Here is a 19,816-nt window from a genome sequence, read left to right on the forward strand (position 1 = left end):
TAAACGTTTTTTCTAATAGCGGTCGCCCTTCGGCAGATAAGGGCAAACTTCCAAGTTCATTTGTGCCATGAAAAAACTTCTCATTAAAAACCATCTGCCGTTCGGAGATGGCTTGAAACTATACGTCCATCCATTTGTAAAAATAACATTAGGACGCACTCCATAAATAGGAGAAAGAGTTCGGACAAACACCCTATAGAGGGTATAAGCCCCAATTAAATATATTATTATATATTAAATATATACATACATACTAATTTGTCAACTTGGGCGAATCGTTCACGATTAACATTAAAGTGATATTTGTAAATGCGTTCTACGTGGAAACGCACTAGTAGGTTTTAGAAATGATAGTTGACAAACAGATTTGGCGCCGGTTATAATGAATCAGCTGACTACAAATTGAGTGCTGCCATCATACAATTTTATTAATAGTGAGCTCATTGCTAGTTTAACAAAAAGCAACACGCAGCCATGAGTTCCTGGAGACGACTTTTAATTGAGGCCGACATATCGACAAATAAATAGTAATAATTTGTTTCGTTACTTTATTATTAAAACGGCTTTAAGCTCACAATATAACAAACGACAATTATATATTTGAAGGCTATTTAAACAGTTTAAATCAGTACAGAATTTAGAAAAAAAACTAGTATGTATGTATGTAATAGTATCAGAGAAAAGAATTAAAGTTTTTGTGAATTAAAATAATTATTTATTTCAAACTAGATTTTTATTTGATTTTTTTACAGTGCTTTAAATCTAAATTTAAAGAAGGAGCTTAATACATATGTAACACAATATAAAACTATATTTAAATTCTATATAAAATATATATGTCACACAATTTTTGTTGAGAGGCTATGAAAACTAATGTGAATATTTTACCATTAGTGTCACAATACGGCCAGTTTTGCAACTTTGACATTCGATGTTGTATGTGCGCTTAGTTTTTCTTTTTAACGAAGTAATCAAAATACAGCAAGAAAATTTATATTTGGTCGTGATTTAGTGATTCGAACAGAACAGTAGTTATTGGAAAGTTTAATGCATAGAATATGTCGCCAAACGTTACACAGATTGTATAATTGAGTTCAATTGAATGATAAGATTTAGTTGACTGGTAAATGTTAGATGAAGAAGTGTGGTGTTCATATAAAATTATGTGATGGAGTTATATTAAAAAGTTCAATTCTTGATTGCCGTTAATGACTTTAGTTTGGAGCACACATATTGGCATTGAATGTGATTCATACAACAACTATAGCTGCAGGCTAACTATTTCTATGAATGCTGATTGCAGGAAGAAGTCCGGTGAATACATTAGGCAGAGCACAAAAGAAGTGAAAGCACAAAGCAATTGGATTAAAAATTGCCAACTCAGGAAAGGCATATTGTAACTGACAGCCATCACTTTATCCATTCCACTAGTTAAGGAACTTGTAACGTTTCAAAATTTTATTTGTCACGTTATTTGTTGCTGTAGTTGCTATTGTTACAGCTGTCCTATTGGAAATTCGCAAGTGGACAACTGATGTGACTACATGCAACTCCATGGCACATTTCACTTGGTGAGTGTGGGTTCGTTGGGAGTACGTTTGTGATTAATGATAAGGTGTCTCATGGGCTCTTGAATAAATGCATTTTAATTGATTAATTAACAGTTTGATTAATTTATTTCGCTTCTCAAAAGTTTATTGTAATTTATGAAAGCAAACCAATTGAATGTGCACCACACAAAAAATACGATTCTATTTTGTCATAAGTCAACTAACTAACTACTAAAGACAGGCAAATGTCATGTACATATGGATGTATGTATGTCTTCCGAATAAAACCGCAATTGTGTACCAGCAGCGGGGCGAAAATTAGTTTGCATGGCTCTGAGATATAGTGTCAGGCATATTGCTACTTCGTGAATTGTTGAATTAGCGCTCAAATCAAATTGAATCAAAATTAAATGTTTAAATACATATTTACATTGGTTTGCTTACATATGTGTGACGGACAATGTTGAAAAGAGATTGCTGGTTGAGTTTAAGCGGCCGTTGACTTTTATTTATTGTCTATGTATAAGATAAAGAAAAGTAAAGTATTTGAATCCCAGTTATAGGTCGTATGTGCAAATAGCGGCACATGGTAAAACCTTTATTTTCTCCGTTATTTAAAAATATGTATGCATTAGTGCAGGATTAGGTGCAAATTAGCATGCAATTAATGCCACATTTGATTGCTTTATGTTGAATGACCTTGGAAGAGATTAATTATACCCCTTTAATACAAACGGGTATGAAAGAAGAGTAGTCCGTTTTTATATTACAAATCAAATATATAATGGAATTTTCATCAATTCGCATTAAATTGTCGTGCACATACATACATACTATTTAATTTTTGTTGTTTGAAATTACCTTATTAACCCACTGGTAACGGAAAAAAATTTCCAGGTACAATAAACACAACCTGCCTCAGTCAAGTGTCAGTCGTGCTGACATCGAGCATCATGTTCCGCTTTGTTCTATCACTGATGTTCAGTTGAGGTTCCTTGTTCCAGACGACTTAACTGAGGTAAAACTTATCATTATCGAGTACACGTATTCGTACTACTTAAAATTACTTTGTATATATTTATAATTTTAGGTGAGAACATTGTGCCAGGATTGGTTTCCTATTGATTATCCACTGTCATGGTACGAAGATATTACTTCGAGTTCGCGGTTTTTCGCACTTGCAGCTGTTTACAATCTGACGATTATTGGATTAATAGTAGCTGAAATTAAACCATACAAAAATCTAAACAAAGAGGTGGTTTTCTTTGATTTACATTAAGTACCATATGCATACATAAGTATATGTGTTATATTGTATATGAATGGGTATATGTGCATAGTATTCACATTAATTAAAATTTATTTATATGTCCCTAGGATAAAGGGATTCTACCCGATTCGATGGGACGTAATGCTGATATCGGGTATATACTATCATTAGGGGTGCATCGGAAGCATCGTCGGAACGGAATTGGCTCATTATTATTGGACTCGTTGTTGAATCATTTGACGACCGCCGAACGACATTCAGTGAAAGCAATTTTTCTACACGTGCTAACCACAAACCAACCTGCCATACTATTTTATGAAAAACGAAGGTGAGAACTTATAATACTTATACGATATACAAAATATTTTTAGAGGAGGTAACCTAATCATTCATTTATAATACTTTATTTATGCAAACACTATGCTCAAATAAAGTATTTCCGTATTATTTTTGAAATGTAGCTAACATTTTAAGAAAGGACGTAATTTATCATAAATAAAGAATCAAGTCACGGACAAATCGTTGCCAGTTTTATCTTTTATTGAAAAATGATCCAAAAACATATTCCGCAATTACTAAAATGTTGCGTTCCGATTTATTTTTTTGTTGTATGCAAACTTAAAATCTAAATGTAATATTTATATATGTATGTTATGAAGGCAGTAAACGATTTCCTTCGTGATCTTTCATCTAAAATAGCGTAAATTTAGCTAATAAAAATGTACACAATCACTCATTAATTTGTCCCTTTTATAAAAAACGAATAATAAAGTGTTGTGGAAAATGTCGGGTCTAGGCTGCTGGAACCACCTGAATTTATATACGACTGATTCTCTGAATATCTTTAAGAAATGATTTATGCTGTTACTACAACGGCCACTTGAGTAATAAATATGATTGCGCTAAACTTATGTAAAGTAATTTGTATGAAATTATCATAATTTACGTTGTAAACTGAACTTAGTTTAGGATTCATTTAGCTTCCATAGGCTTTCGAATTTACAAAGTAATTTTATTTGTGTAATTATATTACTATTTTAGAAAGATGTTTTAACATTTTTCGTGTATTTTAGATTTCACCTGCATTCTTTCCTTCCATACTATTACAATATACGAGGGAAAGGGAAAGATGGTTTTACTTATGTCACTTACATCAATGGAGGTCATCAGCCATGGACATTATTATATCCTTTACTAAAGATTTTAACATTTTTATTAAAATTACGAAACTTGATAAACTGGTCATTGACGCCGTACAAGAACATTACGGTACATAATGTTTGATTCGAATAAAATGTTGGATCAAGTTTTCGAGGAATCTATGCTATCCTATTTTTATACAGTTGGTTTCAGTTATCATTTGTCGTCAATAATTGTATTATATTTTATTCTAAAAAACAATGAGTATTCCTTAACTACTTTACACAGACCATTTCAAGCATTACGCATCGAAGCTGCGGCACGCTGGTGTAGTTTTCACATGGATTTCGGCGCGCTTGAGGCAAGTTGTGCGTTGGATATGCCATAAAACAGTGTCACGTTTTAATTTTGCACATTAAGTACATCAACGTTTTTCACAGTAAGCCCACTGTTGCACCACGTTGTATATACGAGGAAAAGATGGAAATCCAAATCTGTAGATAAATAAGAACATGTAGTATGGTGCTAGAAAAATAGCAAATAGGAGAAGAGTACATATGTCTTTAGTTATTCAATATTAATGATATATAACACGCGTTTTTAAACAAATATGCGAACATAATCATGGTTAAATTGTTGACTGCGTCCACACATACGTACATATACGCATACTGACGTGCATGAAAACTTACTCTAAGTATAGTATAATTGATAAGTAATTAAATTTTGTATGTGACCCCTGATATAAAAAGGTATTCATAGAACACGTGTGTATTAATGGAGTAAACAGTCATTAACATGTGTGTGTAACAAATAGGATTTCCTTGAGATTTTGTAGAACCTTATTTCAGTTGCTCCTTTATGAATTTAAAAATATTTAAAAATGTAATCATTTGGCTTACCATTTTTAAAATTTACACCATCCATACTCGTACATCCACACAATACAAAACTTGTATTAATCCACAATAAGTACATTTAAGGAAGGTTTTATTTCTTATCACAAGATATTGTAGTCAATTTTCTATTTTTTTAACAATTTCCTATTTTGTCTCTCGCGTTTTTTGTTTGTACTGTTTCATGTAAATACCACAGATTTTATTATTGTTAAATGAGTTGTATATGAAGCGAAGGTCTCTCTGTTATATAGTATAATTTTATTCAGTTTCAGGTCATAAAGTACAATAACCGAGCATCAATAAAGACAGTATGTTATAGATAATATTTAAACGAAATAAAACGGAATATATATACCTATATCATTACCCACACACAAAAAAGTTGATAATATATGTATGTGTGTAGCAAATAGGACTTTATTTCATAAAGTTACATGAGCTGTAAGTTCTAAGATGCCTGACTTAATAATTTATTAACCGTAGTGCACCCAAAGGCCAACACTTCGCCTAACTAACTTCCATATTGATGTTCGGAACTCTCAATTGAACCAATTTAAAATTTCCCATGCTTCATCAGCGTACATATTCGTAGTTACAATAAGCGACATAAAACAACTAAGCGTGCGTTGTAATTGTAAATGTGAAAGGAATGTAATGTAATGTTTCCAGTTTTTTGTTTCAATTGTATGCATAGTATTTTGTAAAGTATTTTTAAAACACTCTAATTAAATAACATTTTTAATGCAAATTTTTATCTTTTTGTAGTAAATTTAAAAGAGAAATCAATGTTGAATAAAATGTAAGCGGAATTATACCTTTGCTCGTTTTTACTGCAATATTTTCAATATGTTAGTAAAATGCTAAAGAGTTAAGGAATTTCAAAATTTTTGAATAAAACATATAAATATTTCTTTATTGTTGGCAAATTTAAATATTAGCCTCAACAAATGTCCATTTATTTTATGGAATTTTCACCAAAACAAAAATAATGATGGCAACACTAATGTAGAATACCACATTGCAAGCACCCTGTGATTACCAAAATCAAAAACGTCAAAATCAGTTGTTAAATGCGACAGTGAATGATAATTTGTCGAGGCTTAAAGTAAGGTATTTTATGTCTAAAAGTGTCGCGAGTAATTACTTTGCCCTATCATAAAACAAAACGCTGACACATTGACGATAAATATCTTTCGCTCGTTTCACCTTCCGTACTCTAAATTCAATCGGTCTGACTATAGTTTATTGAATTCATCTGATACATCCAATATAGTGAAAAAGCAAAAAGAGTTTACAAAGTGTGATCCTAAACGTAAAATAAAAGCATTAGAAACAATACAACCACATGCACATATTAATTGAGATATTTGGTTTATGCAAATTGTAGGCTAATACAATTTACAACACTTTGTCTAAGTTAACGGCTTTGAAGTACTTATTATCAACTTGAAGAATATATAAGTACATGATGCTGAATCTTCGATGTAGAATATTTTATGCACTATTGCTATATATCAATACCACATTCGCATGGGGTAAGTAAGAAATTCAATGCTTCCAATAAAATAAACGTGTGATATTATACAATGAGGTTGTATAATTTGTACTTAACAAACTTCTGAATGAATTGCAAACTTGCCCGTCCAATATTTGGAATTAATTATTTTGCATTTGCTTAAGAACCACAGAAAATATAATATGCACCACTGATAGTTTAAATTCCTTAGCTTTCATAGATTTCGACAGTTATTAAACTGATAAAAAAGAGGCCAATGTTAACATGAATGTAATTTGGTGGTATTATCAGTACAATAATGCTAACAGTAATTTAATTTGCGCACGCATGAATGCTAATGTTGTGCTTTAAACATATTGAAGAGCTTCATTCAGGGTGAATTCTTACGTAATAAGAAAAAGAAGTAGGAAAGTTGAAAAAGTGCACATTCTTGGCAGCATTTTGTTGACTTTCGTGGAAAGTACGGTTAGCTTTTATTTCAAGGTCGCGACATTTAATTGCAATACCCTGCTTCCGTATCAAAAAGAAATGTTGGTTTTTATAGGTATGGTTTTTATGTATGTATGTATAAAAAGTTATTTAGATCAGTGCATACCCAGCAGCGAATGGAATGCGTAATTCATCGACGACAAGTAACGGCTTTTGATTACGTTCTCGATTTTTTACCCATTCAAAATGCATTCAATTCAATATTGAGTGTCAGTGGCGGTAGGTTGTAAGGGCTTCGTCTGCATTGCTTTTTGGACAAACCATATCACTTGCGCTACAATAGATACATAAGGAAAAACGGAATCTTCCTGGCTATTCGAAATCAAGACCGAATGTTTTTTTTGTACCTTTCTATCACTAATTATCAAAATTATTATTATACATTTTTCTTTGAGAATTAGTAATCAACAAGTGAAAGTAGATAAATATGTTATAACATAAATAAATAAATAACACATAAATGTAGCATAGTTGAACCGCAGTTTTATGTTTTATTTACAAATATTTATGTACATTTAACAAAATTCTTTATGTTTTGTTTGATATTAAATGTTTGAAAATTTATTTTTTTATATAAATAATATAATAATTAATATAGAGTTTTACCGTAACTTTTACAAAGAATATAATAATAATAATAAAATAAAATAATAAATAGTTAAAGTTCACTCATTCCTTAGATGTTCTGTTGGTGGTTTTTTATTTTTAAATAAGTATTTTTGTCCAAAAAGGTTTCGCCATCAATTGCCTGTCACTTAAAGATATTCGAAAAAAAAATAATAGAGTGTTCACGCATATTGTAACGCGATAACATTATTTTGGAGTCGATTCTAAAATTGATGGCGTGGGCATGAAATCGCTGTTTTGCTGCTGGGTACATACATTTGTATAGATATACATTTATGCATATGTATATGTACATAGGTGAATGTTAATTAAAATTAGGTTTTTTGGCCAAATATCACGACTAGGATATTTAATATCTATCATTCTTGGAAAAATATGAAATTCTTTTTGAAATTCTCATCACCTAACCGAATGTGAACTAACGTTCCCAAAACATACATTATCGTGATATCTGCGGCAGACATGACTTTATCCTCTGTTACAGTATTTATGTATATACATTCATGCAAAACATGCAATTTACCAATTGATTATGGAAAAAGTACGAGTATTTCCTTATGGTTTGATGAATTATAGTTTTGCCGGCATATTCGCCATAGTGGTTGTTATCGCTGTCACGTAGGCATTTATTTTCTCTCTCACATTGCTAGGGGTCTCATTGCTTTCGTTTATTGTCTTTGCCAATATAAGTATGTAGTATTTATTATCTTTGACTTAAGAGTCATTGTTTTGTTTAAATACGTGCACATAAAAAGTCAACAAGAGCATATTTTCTCTATAGTAGTGTGAATAGTAAATGCACAAATGTTTGACTTTGACTAGTTTACCTACCTGAGTATTATAATTGTTTTGTTATGTTGTTGTTGTTGTAACAGCATAAAGATTCGCCATACATATTTGGATAATGCTGCTGGAGTGGCAGTCCTTGGCCCTATGTAAATCGGGTCGTCCCGGTAACGTAGAACCGGCTTTCGTGGTTTGTTTGTTATCATACGTATGCACATAGGTACCTATGTATGTATAAACAAAGTGCAATAAGGATATGGGCGCAGAGGGGGTTCTCCTACTTTCTAAAAGTGGGGTCTCCAGTTTCTAGTTTTCTAGTTTTTAGTTGTATGATTTCAAATAATAAATGCATAAAAATACTAAATGTTATGGTTTATTTGTATATTAAATTTATTAATTAATGTATACATATTTATATATGTATATATGTATATAAATATGTATATTAATGTTTGATTTGTATTAAAATATGTTTGATTCTATGCACTTTAAGTTTGTGGATCTAGATTTGATAGCTATATCTAGATATATGTACATATGTATGCATATTAATATATTGTTTTATTAAACAACAAAATTAAAAAAAAAATCGCGAGATACATACATATAAATATGTATTGGTTTGCTTTTCAGGTGGCATTTTTTATAAAAAAAATTAACTTTTTAATTATTCTTTTATATGTACATATATCAAGTACTAATATTATATATAATGAAATTTTGGAATAAAAATCGTAAAGTTATCTTTTGTATAAAAAACGACACTTGAGAAGTAAATTATATAGGTACATATAAGCACTGTAAAAAGTAAAAACTGTAGCATATTTGCATATAATTCGTTTTCGCGTAGGCAGCCTGCAAGAAGACAATCCAAGAGTTCATCCGTCCAATAAATACCGGTTACGTTGCCCACAGTAATTTTACGTTAAGTTGGCTTTTAGCTGTTTTTCAAAAATCAAATGAATATTGTGTTTAAATATATGTATGTATGTATATCAACCGAGTTGGGTTGGTGCACGACTACCATTCGGAATTTACAGAGAGAACGTCGGTTCGAATCTCGGCGAAAACACAAAAATTAAGAAAAACATTTTTATAATAGCGGTCGCCCCTCGGCGGGCAATGGCAAATCTTCGAGTGTATTTCTGCCATGAAAAAGCTCCTCATAAAAATATCTGCCGTTCGGAGTCGGCTTGAAACTGTAGGTCCCTCCCATTTGTGGAACAACATCAAGACGCACACCACAAATACGAGGAGGAGCTCGGCTAAACACCCAAAAAGGGTGTTCGCGCCAATTATATATATATATATATATCAACTCAACTTGGGTATAAAGAAATCCACTATTTTCTCGGTAGATGGCTGTAGTGATCAATATCTCGTAAAGTATCAATCAAACAATTTAAAATTTATGATCGTTGTCAAGGCGCCAATTCATACTAAAAAAATATTTTGCTTTTTTTTGTTTGTTTCATTCAGTTGTGAGTTACAGGGTGCTAACAATAGAAGTCAACAAAGAGAAAATTCGGTACATTTTATAGTTTTGCTTTGATAAAGGCGAAAATGCAAGCCAGCCCGGTGAAATTGTGAATGGTGTTTATAGTGCCGATCCTGCAACAGCTAGTTTCGTGCAATTTTGATTTCGTCGATTCCGTTCAGGCATTTTTTGATGTTAAAGAAAGTGTAGATAAGATCACAGTAGCTAAAATTGACCATAAAAGAGTTTTAAACCATTTGCGCAAAATAAAAATAAAAATAATGGATTTCTTTTTCCCCAAACCTATATATATTTTAGAGTTTGTAAACACCTACGCCCTTATTATTCTAATTCTCTTATGTTTTGCCATGCTGCCTTGCTATTATTCGCATTTAATGTTTTTTCTTGGGGTCTGCGGCATCTATGGCATATCAGCCCTCAATCCAATCTTTCGTTTGTCTAAAATTAACAATAACTTTTTCACTTTAATGCAATGCATACTTAATGTCATTTGACCATGATGATTTAATTATTTTTGTTTGCGTTTACTTTCGCTAAGTCATCGACGACTGTATCGAGCAGCGCTCACAGTACTTGCTGTGCAAATTCTTGAAGCAATAGCAGACACAATTTTTATAATCAAACATGGATTCCACACACGATAGAGGAGTAATACTCCGCGCACTAAACATATAAAATTGTGTGCTATTTCTTTTTGACATAGACGGTGTTTAGCCGTTTAGTCCCGGGCCCTAGTTTTCCCTCGACGGCCCTGCTTGTACCCGATTAAGTACTGCACGTTACACATACATATGTTTGCATGTTGCTGTTGGAATTATGTAGCGAGTAGCGTTTAAAATAAAGTGTTATGTAACAGTATTGAAAAAATTGTATGTAATAGTACTGCTAGTACGGCTATGTAAGATGACGTTGCTCAACACCAGCAGCGCCGTCAGAATTGGGAAGGACCTCTCCGAGCCGTTTGATACCAAACGAGGTTTCAGACAGGGTGACTCGCTGTCGTGTGACTTCTTTAACCTGATGTTGGAGAGCATCGTACGAGCCGCAGAACTTAATCGCTCAGGCACAATATTTTATAAGAGCGTACAATTGCTGGCGTATGCCGATGATATTGACATCATCGGGCTTAACAACCGCGCTGTTAGTTCTGCCTTCTCCAAACTGGATAAAGAGGCAAAGCGAATGGGTTTGGTGGTGAACGAGGACAAAACGAAGTACCTCCTGTCTTCAAACAAACAGTCGGCGCACTCGCGTATCGGCACCCACGTCACTGTTGACAGTTATAATTTTGAGGTCGTAAAAGACTTCGTGTATTTAGGAACCAGCATTAACACCGATAACAATGTCAGCCTTGAAATCCAACGTAGAATCTCGCTTGCCAACAAGTGCTACTTTGGACTAAGTAGGCAATTGAGCAGTAAAGTCCTCTCTCGACGAACAAAATTAACACTCTACAAGACTCTCATCATGCCCGTCCTAACGTATGGCGCAGAAGCTTGGACGATGACAACATCCGATGAAGCGACGCTTGGAGTGTTCGAGAGAAAGATTCTGCGTAAGATTTTTGGACCTTTGCACGTTGGCAACGGCGAATATCGCAGACGATGGAACGATGAGCTGTATGAGCTTTACGACGACATAGGCATAGCGCAGCGAATAAAGATCCAGCGGCTTCGTTGGCTGGGTCATGTCGTCCGAATGGATACAAACGCTCCGGCTTTGAAAGTATTCGATGCGGTACCAGCTGGTGGTAGCAGAGGAAGAGGAAGGCCTCCTCTGCGTTGGAAAGATCAGGTGGAGAAGGACTTGGCTTCACTTGGTGTGTCCAATTGGCGCCGGTTAGCACGAGAAAGAAACGACTGGCGCGCTTTGTTAATCTCGGCCAAAATCGCGTAAGCGGTTATCGCGCCAATTAAGAAGAAGAATAGTACTGCTTTTTACAGCGTCTAACCTGAAAGTGTAATTTAATAGAAAAAATATCCCTATTTATTCGTGGAAAAACTGGCCTAAACATATTGCTCGAGATCTAAGCAGCTATAGACATAGTCGCTTGATCCACAAACTAATGTTTCGCTAGGCCAGGAGCGGAATTCTCCAGCGAGCAGAGATGTGGGGAATCGAAAAGAGCACATATGTATGTATGCATGCATGCACGAGTACGCATTATGTCATTCTCAAAAGGTTCAGACCCAGTAAACTGCAGGCTTTTTTTTACAATTTCATAAATATCCCAAGCTACTAGTTCATATAAATTTCTGCAACCTCTGCATGGTGTCGAATAACGAAAATTAAGAAACTCATACAAAAATATTTACGAGTATTTATGCGCTTGTACACAGACTTATGCACAAGCACACAGAAATTGATGAGTGCACAAAAATAAATAGAGAACGCTTCAGTTTTGACGAGTTAATTTTAGAGTTTTTGTTTTTGGCATGTAGACTTGATATGATTACAACTGCGAACATTTTCGAACGAATGTATGCACACGTACAAGTGTGTATGTACGTAATTATGTGTATACAAATAAAAGTAATGGGCTTTTATTTAGCTTCATTTGCAATTTGAAATCTGAAGTCCTTATAAAAGCAAACATCAAATGACGGATTTCGATGGAAAGACGACGCTTGGAAAGCAAGATATTATACACATACATATAACATACGAGTATATTGGTAAAGCTTACCTAAACACATGCATATGTATAAGTATATAAATTTTTAAATGAATATAATAAAGATTTCACAATATTAAATTGGCAAAAAATATATATGTGTACATACTCAAGGACAAACTTATTCACACAACCACTATTTTTTTATTCAAGAAGTTGTTTTTTCAGAAAAAATTAATATAATTAATTTTGTTAATTAATTAATGTTATTCTAAGAAAAATACACAAATTTATTATTTATTTAAAACTAATATAAACTTAACAAAACTTTACTCCATGAATGAGAAATTATCAAAAATTACAGAATTCTTCATATTTTTAAGGAACAAAATTATTCACAAATAAAATATTAAGTTTAATGAAATTTTAATATTTAATAGGCACTCCTTTTTGCCTGATGACTTCATTAAGTGGAGTAGAATGGGGTAAGATAGGTCATTTTTTTTGGAGAGCTCTTGCTACGGTGTTTTTGCATTGATTTTGAAAAATATGCAAGATTTTGAAAGGTTATTTATCTGCTAACATACTGACTTATGTTTGGCTAAATATTTTGGAAGCTGTATTCAATAAGACAAAGGTACTTTTTTTTCGATATTTTTAAAATCGGGGGGCACGATAGGTCACTATATGTGAGGGGAAAAGAACAATGTACATGGCTTAGAAAGTAACGTTTTAACTTTTATTTATAGAGTATGAACACTGCACATGTTATAAAAGTTAGTCAGAATACTATTCTAATTATATTATATTATTATATATTATCTTATTGAATAATTTTGTCCGTGCGTGTATATATAGGATGTAATATATTAAGTAGTAGTAGTATTTTTAAAGTTTTCAAACGTTTTTAATTATACGATATTGGGTTTATATTCTTATATTTGACAGATGTAAATAAATGAATATCTGTAGACTTTTGATTAGAGTATATAAATCGACTTATCACTTTTTACCTGTCAAACGTGAAATTGCTGGGCTCTAAATCTTTACTTAAACTATTAATTATTAATAGTTTTTGTTTTGTAGTGGATTTAAAAAAAAATCCTGAATCTAAAATAGTTACTTCATTAAATGATTTCATCAATTGTAGTAAAAATGGTCAAAAAATCACGTATCTACATATTATTTTGATCATGCGCGTATGTTAGAGTGGAGTGAATTTGTTTTTTTTTTTTTTTTTTTTTGAAATCGCTTTTGGCAGACCTGCAAGAATGGGATTTCTATCGCAGAAATAAAAGTGCAAAATCTTACTTATTTCATCGTATCTTAAGAGGTGCCCGACCCCATTATTTTTTGACACAAAAAAAAATTGAATTCACCAAAACTAGTTTTCAAAAAAAAAAAAGACACAAAAAGAAAAATCAAAAAGCAAAAAAAAAAAAACACAAATTTAAGGTACCACGTTGCTTTAAATGGACTACGAAGTATAAAATAGTTTTTCTTAGACTAGTACATATACATATAGAAATTTAATGTTTAGAGGCTGTGTTATAAAAAATTATATTAAAAGAAAAAATTTAGCATGAACAATATTGCGAATATTGTAAAAAGGTGAAGTGACTTAATTTATTTATTTATTTATTATTAAAGTCTAAACATACAACCATAGGTTATTTTTACAATGATTGACCTTAAGAATAGTTTACATAAAAGGATTAACAGTAAAATCAAAATTAAAATTAAAATTACAGATAGTAGTAAAGAAGTATAAGTTGGAGAAAGTATTAAAAGGAAAGTAAGGTAAAAGATAGTAGTAGCAGGAGTAGGGATTAATGGGAAGAGATTTAAAGTACATTCAGCAATTTTCGGCAAGATAGCGAAGCAATTTATTTTTGAAACACGAGCTTTCTTTTATACGTTTAATTTTGTAAGGTAAGGTATTCCAAAGACGGACAGAGAACACAAAGTATTGATGTTCAGTCACCAAACAACTGTATTTCATCGGGACTAAGTTTAACGAGCGGCAGGACTTTGAAGGCATAAGTCGATCTTTGAGGTATCTGGGTTTCTGAGTGTTTATGATCTTGTGGAGTAAAACTAAACATTTAAACCTAAGCAAGTCGTTAAAGGATACGGAAGCAATTTTTTTCGCAAATACTGAAATATGGTCATAACGTTTTTTACAGTACACGTACCTAGCAATGTTGTTATACAAAACATTAAGCTTACTACGACACACACTATCACAAGGAGTATATAACTCGCAACCATACAGTAACGTTGGTAACAAATACGTTTTAGCTAGTAGCAGTCGAGTGTTTACTGGTGTAAAATATTGAGTTGTCCATAAATTTCGGAGCATACCATAAACTTTGCCTATGACAGTAAAAATGTGGTTGCTCCATGTCAAAGTTCTATTAAATGTAACCCCTAGATTTTTAACATTGTCCACATATTTAATCTCAGCGCCATTTAGTTTGACTTGTGTATAGCCATCGAGCTTGATATATTTTTTGTAAATAACGATGCATTGGGACTTATCAGGATTAAGAATTAACCCATTTTCAGAAGCCCACTTGCTTGTGAGGCTCAAGTCAGAATTCATATTGCTTATGCAAATATCAATGCAGCTAATGGGACAACTAACATATAATTGAACGTCATCAGCATATACATGGACATCACTATATTTAATCACACCGAACAAATCGTTAATGTACAAGACAAATAAAAGAGGGCCAAGGATAGAGCCTTGAGGTACACCTCTGGTTACAGGGAGAAAGTTTGACATGGTATTATCACTACATACGGCTTGTCGGTCACTAAGATACGTTTCTATAAGAGTCAAGGCCGACGTTGAAAAGCTAAATAAGTTTTTAAGCTTCAGAATTAAGAGCTTATGGTCTACGGAGTCAAATGCCTTTGAATGGTCAAGTAGAGTTAGAAAGGTCACATGCCTTTTGTCAATGTTGAGCCTTATATCATCAGACACTTTTAGGAGTGCTGTGGTGCAGCTCCTACTACATCTAAACCCCGACTGCAATGTGTTCACCAAGGCGTTGCTATTCAAAAACGTGTTTATTTGGCGATGCATAATACGCTCAAGAACTTTGGATAAGAACGGCAGTATTGCAATCGGGCGGTAGTCTCCATTCGCTTTCTTAATAGGTATGATTTTGGCTTTCTTCCAAGAGTTGGGAAAGATCGACGTGGTTAAGACGGTATTCAGAGCATAGGTAAGATATTTTAAGATCTTTGGTAACAGGCATTTTATAAATTTTGGATGAATTCCATCCAGACCGGCCGCATTCGACTTGACACTAAGTATGGACTGTACTACCTCACAATCATCGACACATTCAAAACAAAAACTGGACATCACAACGTTAAGATTAGAATTGTAATTGTCATTATTATTATGTGAGCATAAATGTAGTTTTCGACTATTCGGTTCATTCATTCTACTCTCTCACGAATCACTGATCTTCGTTGACCACGGACTCTCGCTTTTTCTTAGCAGAGGTTTTTATTTCTTTTTTTTACACGTTTTTTCAGGGATCTAGGGTGGATCATCTAGCGTTTGAAACTTAAAATATCTTTAAGTAAGAATTTGCTTGTCCATTACCAAGAGTTCCACGTACGCATACGAGAGGTGAGTTAGAGTGTTCTGTTAGCGGAGTGAGATTTGTTCTAAAAAGGTATTGTAAAACTTGGGTTTTCTACGAAATAATGGCAATTCCTGTGACAGCATGAAATATTACCCAAAAATTGATGGTGGCATGCTGCTTGTTCAGATCTGAATCCAGGTTGTTCTAGCAACGTAGGATCAACTATCGAGGGAACGTTTATGGTCTAGATTGGCTGTTTTGCTTACGGCTCGGATCCTGTTATTGGTAGAGCAAGGCTTTAGTTGTCGTCGTTAGGCCAACATAAACTTATTCTTTACTGGATTGACGGGTATAGCAATATTGCCGGTAGATATTACGTGGTGGAAAAAAATAGACCCTTGAAATGCATTTGATCGTTCATATCCCCAATATTGTTGCACAATTGTTTAATAATTTTGTACACTTGTCTTCGTTCAAATCTAGTGTTCTCAACAACAACAAAAGCTTTCCATTAAAAAAATAATATAAGAGAAAACACGACTCTTGCTCATAGAGTACCTAAACAGGCTGGCAAAAAAAATAGACTTTTTTTCATTTTATTTAAATTTTTTTTCAAATAGCAGCTATTTCACTAAAAAAAGGATACAAAACTTTAAATACGCATTAATAATTAATGGTTGAACCTTGATTTTGGACTACAGCAGCGCACCTTCGGGGCATCGAGACCACGAGCCGCTCACACTGTTCCTTTGGAATTGTTTGTCACACTTTTCTCCATAGATCCATTTTATTCGTAGCTTTTGGCATTTTAGAGAGCTCTCGCTTCACTATTCCCCATAAATTTTCAATTGGGTTGAGATCTGGGCTCTGCGAGGGCCATTCCAGTACCCGAATACCTTCATTACGCAGCCAAGTTTTTGTTACAGTTGAAGAGTGCTTCGGATTATTGTCTTGTTGAAAGCGCCAAATTATCGGCATCTCATAAGGCATCATAACATTTTGTAAAATATCCAAGTATTTTGCCGAATCCATTATACCATCGATTCGGTACAATGGCCCAACACCATAGTATGAGAAACAGCCCCATACCATTATGCTTCCGCCTCCGTGTTTCACCGTTTTTTTTTGTATACCGTGCTGTCAGTTCTTTGCCTGGAGGTCTGTGGACATAAGTGCGACCATCGCTGCTAAAAAGATTCATTTTGCTTTCATCAGACCATAGTATATTTCTCCAATTTTTGCTAGGCTCATTTAAATGCTCTTTGGCAAAAGACATTCTCTTTTGGATATTGTTTTTACTTAAAAGTGGAACATTTTTCGCTATGCGCCCGGGTAAATTTGCTAATTCCAAACGATAACGAACGGTTCGCGAACTGATAGGCAGGTTCAAAGTGTTTTTAATTGCATTGGATGTGGCAAAGGGCTGCGACTTCGATATTCGGATCATTGCGCGGTCTTCTAGTATGGTCGTTTTCCGTGGTCTTCCCCGTTTTTCGTCGGTTCTATTTTTCCTTTTAAGCGCATTTCTCACTAAATGATCGGATCTTTTAACCATTTCGGCAATATTTTTGATGGTATAACCTTTTTTCCGAAGATTTTCTATGATTTTTTTTTTCACTTTCGGTACAATGAACGCGGCGACCCATTTTACAAACTTTCAATTCAAAAGCACGTTAGTGAATAATTATTCATGACAATAAAATACTGGACTCTAGCTGATTTCTTTGATTTGAAAAATTTTAAGTGGAAATTAACGGAGCTTTTCCCATTTAAACTGTTTTGAGTCTATTTTATTTGCCAACCTATTTAGGTGCTCTTCGAGCATGGATGGTGTTTTCTCTTTTTTTATGATGGGAAGGTAAATAATTTTGTTGTTGTTGAGAGCAGTATATTGAAACAAACAAACGTGTGCAAGATCGGTATTGAATATTGCAATAATATTTAAGATATGAACGATGAAATGCATATCAAAGGTAAGAGTCTATTTTTTTTCCACCACTGATGACATATTAGATGACATGACATTACGTTCCCACGACAATCGATTCTACGTTACCGGAACGGCGGGATTTTTTCCTGCCGACTGTTATAGAACTGTTGATGAGGTTAGGGATAGTCAGACGCCCGAAAAAATGATGGTTTTCTATACTTTTTTTTTGCTAGTCAATTGCTTTATTTTACAAAAATAAAAATATAGCATTAATACATCAAATTTCGACTTGACTTAAGCAAATTTAAAAAAAAAATGTATAATTGTAAAAGTTATCATCACAAGTCCTTGGAGATTCATCTAAAATCAATCGGACAAGAGAAATTTGCTTTATTAATAGATAATCTTGTGTCTGATCGAAGCTTTTTTTCAAAATTAACAATATAGCGGCCTCAGTAAATATTTTTCAGATTTTCGAGAAAAAAACCGACAATTAATTAAAAAAAAAAATCTAAATTCTTGAAAAAAAAAAAATTCTTCCATCAGGCGTTTTTTATGTTTTTCAAAAGCAGTATAAATTTCATTGAAATCTACCCAGCGGCTTTTAAGTTACAGTGATCACCAGTTCAAAAAGCTTGGTTTTGAGAGAAACGCATTTAAAGTTTTTATTTTTGTTTGCTTTTGCCCGAACGGCCTTTGTTAATTGTTGAATAACTCGAAAAGTATATGTGGGATTCACTTCAAATTTTCTATAAGGCTTCTGATTACACCACTGTGCTCTTGCAACAGTGTTTAGAGGAAATGACGTGCGCCCATAAGTTCTTTCTACAGAAATTGTCGAGGTGACTGCATAGGGTTATCTAATTAAACACAATTCTTCAATAAAAAATAGAGAACATATAACTTTGTTATGAGATTATTCCATATTTTACCTAAGCAGGAATCGCACACCGGAGTCTTCTATTTCCGTTATGATATACTCGTACTTACAAACATAAATTTTAAGTTTACCAATTAAATAAAAAGGAGCTGATTTCCCCTTATTAAATAAGTCTGCCTTAGCATTTATGCATAACTAATTCAATGACCTTAAAAAAACCTTGTATCAGGTCAAAATTAGAATGTTTTTGCAAAAATTATGAAAAGTTAAATAAAACTATCAGTCAATAACGAACTGCAGACATAAATAATATTTCGAAAGTTGTAATATTTAGCTGCAAATGCAACGCAATATTTGTTATTAATTAGTCAAATGTTAACGACGCGCTTAAGACAATAAAAACAAAAAGTCTCACCATTTACTTTAGTGACCTAGCCAGACAAGTGTGTATATGTACATAGGAGATTGTATTATAAAAACTAATATAATATAATCGTACCTTCTCGAATATATCTAATTTGCTTTTGGATTTTCGTGTGCTTGTGTTTATTTGTTTTGTTTTTTTGCACAGCTTAAAGGAAGTCAATAACATTTTGACCTAAAATGAGTTCAATCGAAAAGTGAATAAAATATTGTAGTAAAAACTACAAACTGAGTTAGCGATTTGTTTGTTGAAAAGATTTAACGCTTTTAACGTTACTCCATACTCAGTCAACAATGGACTCGAACGTCAGTATTATAGCAAGAAGGCACCGTAACGAGTGGATTTGTGCGTGACTAGCACTCACTTGGTGTCGAGTTCGATGGCTATCGTGATAAATGGCTATCATTAAATGATACAAAAAGTGATTGCTAACAAAAGTTACACCTCGGTAGCGATGGTGTATTTTTGAATGCGTTTTCGCTATGACAAATATTCTTATAAAAACCATCATCCCTTCGTATGTTATTGTTTTAGAGTTACTGGTATACCACTTCACTCCAAGATAAGAAGTTAAACAAAATCGTA

The 19,816-nt window shown here is 33.2% G+C and overlaps 2 protein-coding genes across 4 annotated transcripts in view; both read left to right on the top strand.

Moving 5' to 3' along the window:
- The first annotated feature begins 909 nt into the window (after nt 1-909).
- Nucleotides 910-5,673, top strand: LOC128859602 (N-alpha-acetyltransferase 60). 2 transcript variants are annotated; one of them, XM_054096542.1, is made up of 7 exons: nt 910-1,123; nt 1,219-1,571; nt 2,448-2,568; nt 2,641-2,805; nt 2,928-3,148; nt 3,894-4,004; nt 4,247-5,673. In XM_054096542.1, exons 2-7 carry the CDS (start codon nt 1,555-1,557, stop codon nt 4,377-4,379), a joined length of 768 nt encoding a protein of 255 aa, XP_053952517.1. In that variant the 5' UTR covers nt 910-1,123; nt 1,219-1,554; the 3' UTR covers nt 4,380-5,673. The 2 variants fall into 2 exon arrangements, with proteins under 2 accessions (XP_053952517.1, XP_053952518.1); XM_054096543.1 differs by having other exon boundaries at nt 1,304-1,571.
- A 248-nt stretch (nt 5,674-5,921) lies between these two features.
- LOC128859601 (protein cueball) overlaps nt 5,922-19,816 on the top strand; it is a 29,942-nt gene continuing 16,047 nt past the window's right edge. The window contains exons 1-2 of one of the 2 annotated variants that reach the window (XM_054096541.1): nt 5,922-6,171; nt 6,247-6,394. In XM_054096541.1, coding sequence (XP_053952516.1) covers nt 6,325-6,394 — 70 coding nt within the window. In that variant the 5' untranslated portion in view covers nt 5,922-6,171; nt 6,247-6,324. Of the gene's footprint in view, nt 6,395-19,816 lie in introns of both variants that reach the window. The other variant, XM_054096540.1, reaches the window with a different exon arrangement.

The sequence above is a fragment of the Anastrepha ludens genome, chromosome 4 (genome assembly GCF_028408465.1).
Source record: "Anastrepha ludens isolate Willacy chromosome 4, idAnaLude1.1, whole genome shotgun sequence".
In the NCBI taxonomy this organism is placed as follows: Eukaryota; Metazoa; Arthropoda; class Insecta; order Diptera; family Tephritidae; genus Anastrepha; species Anastrepha ludens.

Coding starts and splice junctions, on each gene's coding strand:
- LOC128859602 (XM_054096542.1), top strand. Junction 2,569..2,640: donor TTCCAGACGACTTAACTGAG/GTAAAACTTATC, acceptor TTATAATTTTAG/GTGAGAACATTGTGCCAGGA. Junction 4,005..4,246: donor CATCAGCCATGGACATTATT/ATATCCTTTACT, acceptor ACTACTTTACAC/AGACCATTTCAAGCATTACG.